Genomic DNA, 6000 nt, shown 5'->3' on the forward strand with positions numbered 1-6000 from the left:
GGCCAGGCGCCCTGGCTCACGCCTGTAATCCTAGCACTCTAGGAGGCCGAGGCGGGCGGATAGCTCGAGGTCAAGAGTTCGAAACCAGCTTGAGCAAGAGCGAGACCCCATCTCTACCATAAATAGAAAGAAATTAATTGGCCAACTAATATATAAAGAAAAAATTAGCCGGGCATGGTGGCGCATGCCTGTAGTCCCAGCTACTTGGAAGGCTGAGTCAGGAGGATTGCTTGAGCCCAGGTGTTTGAGGTTGCTGTGAGCTAGGCTGACGCCACGGTACTCACTCTAGCCTGGGCAACAAAGTGAGACTCTGACTCAAAAAAAATAAGAAAGAAAACTGTGACGGAGGCTGGGTGAGGTGGCTCTCACCTATAATCCTAGCACTCTGGGAATGCTAGGTGAGAATCGCTCAAGGTCAGGAGTTCAAAACCAGCGGGAGCAAGAGCGAGACCCTGTCTCTACTAAAAATAGAAAAAAATTAATTGGCCAACTAAAAATGTATAGGAAAAATTAGCCGGGCATGGTGGCACATGCCTGTAGTCCCAGCTACTCGGGAGGCTGAGGCAGAAGGATTGCTTGAGCCCAGGAGTCTGAGGTTGCTGTGAGCGAGGCTGACGCCGAGACACTCCAGCCAGGGAGACAGAGTGAGACTGTCTTCAAAAAAAAAAAGAACTGTGATTGACATCAGCAAGATGGAAGTAAATCCCAGCCTTCCTTACCCCAACAAAGAACATGTAACAACTACACAGGAATGAAAATAAAAATTGTTGTGACCGTTTATTTTCATTTAGTTAAGTCTTAGTTCTTTAACATTTTTATGAAAACATGTTTAAACATGTACAACTAAAAACATCTTTAATATATCTGGAACTATATATTTTTAATTTAAGAGGGTGCTCTAAAATTAAGGCAGTCACCATCTTTTTTTCGACTACAAATCTCCACACAACAATCAACAAGATTCTGTACTAGCCTTGAAAAGTCAGTATACTCTCAGAACACAACTCTTTTATAATTCTGTATCATTAGTAATAATATACCTACTGAATAATTTAGATTACTCTCAAATTCCATTTAATATTAAATTAAGCTAAACTAATGTTAATTAATTAGAGAAATATTATAGTATTTTGAATTTGTTTTGTAGTCAGTCAATTACATAAAGCAGAAATTGCGGAGCTCTAAAATTAATTAATTGATCCCATCTTCTAAAGAGCCAGCTTGAAATTTCCTTCAGCTAACTCAGAGAGGACACGTTTCCTTGGAACCCCTTGGAAAAACTTTCCTCTACATGAGCCAAAAAGTAAGTGACTAACTTTTGACTTCTATTTAAAATTATACTCAGCCCATGGCTACACACCTTGCAGTGCTATTACAAAGTTTAATGTATAGATCAGTTTAAAGCCTTTAATGATGCAAAATGAGCAAGAGATTTTTGGGGGGCGGGGAGGTAATGGAATGTTCTAAAATAAAATTGTGTCAATGGTTATACAACTCTGTAAATACACAATCATTCAATTGCACACTTAAAACAGGTTAATTTTATAGATATATTCTACCTTAATAAAGCTTTTAAAAAAAACCGTAACTTAAATGTCTAGTAGTATAAAAACCTAAGGTGCCTGTGAAGGAAATAATATCGCGCATTATAAGCATTGTATGTAAGTAGAAAATGCAATGCCTTAAATAAAACTGTATTTAAAATTGCCATTAAAAAAAAAAAAACTAACCTAAGGTGCTACTTCAGGTATAAAAGGTACAAAAGCCGGCCAGGAGTGGTGGCTCACGCCTGTAATCCTAAGCACTCTGGGAGGCCAAGGCAGGCGATAGTTTGAGCTCAAGAGTTTGAGGTTGCTGTGAGATTCAGAAAAACAGAGTGAGACTCTGTCTCCAAAAAAAAAAAAAAAAGTACAAAAGCATTGTTTCATATAAAATTATACCCCAACATCAAGTGCTTAATTAACACATTACCATTCTTTCAATCTCCACAGATTTACAGGGCTACAAACACACATCAAGTTATCTCTTTAACAATTATAGATCCACTGTTAAGTTAAAAAAAAAAAAGATGCCAAACAATGTGTATAGTAGCATGCTATCATCTGTGTAAATATTACCAAAAAAAAAAAAAAAAGACTACCACATTTTAAAATCTTCATTATCTTCAGCTCTTCACAGGCTAGTTCCAATTAATTTGTGAAATGAAGTTTCAGTTCCACTAGAAAAACTTTAATCAATGTCTACAAAGCACTGTCTCAAGGCATAACAGACTCTGAAACTCATCAATGGCAATTCACACTTACAGCCAAATATGTCGGTGTATATGGGATGGGGGGATGGCAAAAGAGGAGGAAAATTCAAATCACTTATACACTGAAAAACACCATTAAAAAGAAAAAAATACACCAAAACGTTAACAGTTCTTATCTCAAGGTAATTTCTAGTTTTTGCTGAATTTCCAAAATTCCTTCACTAACCACATATTATTTTCTAAATTAGAAAAATTAATTAAAATTAAATTGCTCCTCTGATAAATAGAAGAAGCCACACTCAAAACACTACATAGTGCATTGTAAAATTCTGTATGTGACATTCTGGGTAAGGCAAAAAACTCTGAGGACAAAAAACACCCTACAGGTTGGAGGTGAGGTGAGGTAGACTAAAAAGGGACATAAGAGAAATCTGATTGTGGTGGTGGTGGTTAAACAATAGTCGGCACTTAACAAAATTCATAACTGTATACCAAAAAGGCTTATTTTACTATATGTAAATTAACCCCAATAATGGTTTAAAATAGTATTAATAAATTGCTTGTGAGATAAGCCCATGTTTTTCAAGTGGGCTGTTTTAATAGGATAAAAAACACCGAGAAATCACTGAACTACTTCAAACTCAGATTTGTTCAGGGGTCTTGGTAAGCTCAAGTTCAGATCTAGAATTCCCATTTGTTTACTTCAATCCAGAGCTCTTCCCACTTCACCATTCTCATTCTTCCAGAGTTGTGAAGACCATAGTTTCCACAAACTGCACATAACAAGTAGATTATGGCTGGACATAAAATTCTAAGTGTTCAAGTGCAGATATTATTTCAGTATACACAAATATGGCTAGTGTCTTTCCTGACCTTTTGCCAAGTACCACCTTGCTTTCTAAGATAAAATGGGTAATAGAATCAAAGTCTAAGTAGAACCAAGCAGATTTGTAGAGTCTGGACAGGGATCAACAATAAATACTTCAGAGTTTCAATGTGGGGACATGTGATTTATAGTGGATTGAAGAAAAAAATACCACGAAAAATCAAAGGTTGTAAGCAATCTTTAGTAAAACAGTCAAATGGATTATCGCAATCTTATAAAATAACAAAATGAAAAATATCTTCTATAGCAGGCTACTGACAAAATACACTTTGCTAAAAAGAAATGTTCTCTCTACCACATAATGCAAAATCATTTAAGCAAAATAATCATTTTCTCTTTTTCAATATGCAAGGAAAAATGCTTACCTCCCTTACACAAGAATTATATAGCCAAACACAATCTGAAACTTTAGTGGGGGGAGGGGGTGATGCAAAATAATGAGCCTTACCTATCCTTGACAAGAAAAATATGGGTAAGCCCATTTTTTGTACCCTATGCCTCAGCTAACCCCATCTGCAGTCATCTAGGTAAGGCAACCACCGGTTTCAACAAGAACAGAAGTCAATGAAATATTACTCAAATTTCATTTAGGTCATTTTGTCTGACACCAAGTTTTAAACCTAGAATATTAATGTAATTACTCACGTATTAATATAAAGATTCCTTTCTAACAGGCACTGTTTCTACTTTGTTTACCACCTAAGGAGATTTAAACTTGTAAAAAGCTTAGAGGGATAATTTATACACTGTGATTCCCTACTACGCTATTACCACGTGACAGTTAAACCAAATCCACACAGCTTATCAGTAAACTAATAAGGAAAAACAAAACGCTGAAAATAGGAAATCATGACCAAATAAAATCCCATGGAATAAAAAGTACGCTGAAATGAAAACCTGTGCGGATTCATTCTGCATACGCACAATACCCCCAAGTATTAGAAGAAGGCCCTTCATAAAAATAGCCAAGACTCTAAAGCATTTGAGATGCTGGCTTAGAGAGATTGACTGACAGACAACAGCTGGGGAGATTTTGTATTGATCTGGTAACATCCTGGCATACTTTGGGGAAATGGGAACAGCGGAACGCTGTAATGGCAAAAAAAAACTGTTAGGATTTGACTTTCAGTTATTTAACCCATTGCACTGGAAGCCCCTACCAAATTCTTCTAGTCTAGAATACCTCTTCCGTTTCCCAGCCCCGATTCCACAGTAATGCATCTCCTTCCTCCCAAAGGAAACAAAAAAACACCTCGTGGAAAAAACAAAAAAACACCTCCCTCCAAAAATACGGGGTAACTGATATAAAGAAACTACTCACCTTTCTACCTGTCTCTCTGTTCCATTTCTTATTTTAAATCTTACTTTAAAGCACAGAACTCTCTCGCCTTTTCTTCCGTAATAGAGGGGCTAAGGCGCCGCCCAATTTCCCAGGCCGCAAAAATATTACAACCCGCCACATTCCAAGGTTTTCTACTTTTCTATCTTCGACCCTAGCCCTCAATCCGGCACCCCTTTCCTCCTTGGGCACTAAGGATTTGTTGGCCCCAAACCCTAATACAAAGGTGAATTCCTAAGATTCCGCGACGCACCCCCCCAGGGGGTGGGGAGGGGTCGAGGAGCCGGCCGAGGCGCTCTCGCTCGGCCCAGTCCGAGGGGCGGGGGAGCGGGTGTAACCACACAATCCCACCGCCTCCTTTCGCGACTCCCCCACCGCCCCGAGCTCAGGCCTGCTCCCAGGGAGCTCCCCGCCGCCCAGCAAGCGCTCGGCTTCTTTGCACAGGCCCGCCAAGGGCCGCACTAGCACCCAAGAAGAAGGTTAGTAAGTAGGAAAAGGCAAGAGGTGTCCGACGTGTTGTTTCAAAACATAACGGAGCCCGGGCCCCCGAGACCGTTAAACCGCGGGTGGAGGGGGGAGAAGCAAGGAACCCAGTGGCCTCGGCCTTTGGCCTGGCCACCCTATTCGATCCCAAACCTCACTCTCTGGGACCACCAACCCTCCCTCGGACCCGCTCTAGCCCAGAGAAGACCCGACAAAGTGCCAAAAGGGCCAATACCTTGTAGAAAGCCCCGTTGGAGCCACGAACCTCCACCGTCAGCTCCGCCATGTTGGAACCGCAAAGGCCGCTGGGAAGAGATTCTAGAAACTTTCCAACCAGAGGGGAGGAGGGGGGAGGGGCGTGAAGGAGGCGGGGGGGAGGGGCGGGGAAATAGGGCGGGGATTGGGTTCCCCCGCCCCGTACCCCTGGGGTCTCAACGTGCCGCCTCTGCTCTCCCGCTGGGATCCCTCCGCTCCTTACATCACTTGCTGTGGGCTCCGCCCGCCGCCGCCTACGACCGGTTTGCCTCCCGACACAATCGCCCGACCTTTGCTGACCCGCCCCTACGTCCCCGCCCTACGGTGCCCGCCGCTAGCTCCGCGCCAGCCGCTTAGTGCCTCCAGCTGCCCTTGAATGAACTGCCCGTGCGTTGCCTGCCCCAAGCATCTGCGTTCACCTGGGCTTCCGCATCCTGACCTTAAACTTCTGGAAGTGCTGGCAGCCACGGAGTGGCTTTCTCACCTGGAGAAGAGCAACTCTGGGGGCTACAGTTGCCCAGGGGAGAGAGGGATGTCTAAAATATATGTACAACATTGGTGTGCTCCAGATACTTTTGCCCCACTCTTTTTTTTTTTTTTTAAATCGGGCCTTCCCTTGACCCAAATTCCACGCTTCCACATGCCCTCACATAGTTTGGCCAAGCCCTCTCCCCACCTGTTAGCACTTAAGCTGTTTGAAAGTCAAGCGAAGTTGTTTTCTGTGCAGTTTAGTTGTGTTCACACCCTGGAGCAGAGTTTAGGTTAACACCCATTATAAGAAGTAGT

General features: G+C 42.1%; 1 protein-coding gene across 5 annotated transcripts in view; it reads right to left on the reverse strand.

The window, feature by feature from the left end:
• Positions 1-5341, reverse strand: part of FXR1 (FMR1 autosomal homolog 1) — a 72895-nt gene extending 67554 nt beyond the window's left edge. For all 5 annotated transcript variants that reach the window (XM_012736982.3, XM_012736981.2, XM_012736980.3 and 2 more), the window contains exon 1: positions 5195-5341. In XM_012736982.3, the coding sequence (XP_012592436.1) occupies positions 5195-5245 (51 nt within the window). In that variant the 5' untranslated portion in view covers positions 5246-5341. The remainder of the gene's footprint in view (positions 1-5194) is intronic.
• Positions 5342-6000: the final 659 nt, after the last annotated feature.

Source organism: Microcebus murinus, chromosome 1, assembly GCF_040939455.1.
Source record: "Microcebus murinus isolate Inina chromosome 1, M.murinus_Inina_mat1.0, whole genome shotgun sequence".
Taxonomy (NCBI): Eukaryota; Metazoa; Chordata; class Mammalia; order Primates; family Cheirogaleidae; genus Microcebus; species Microcebus murinus.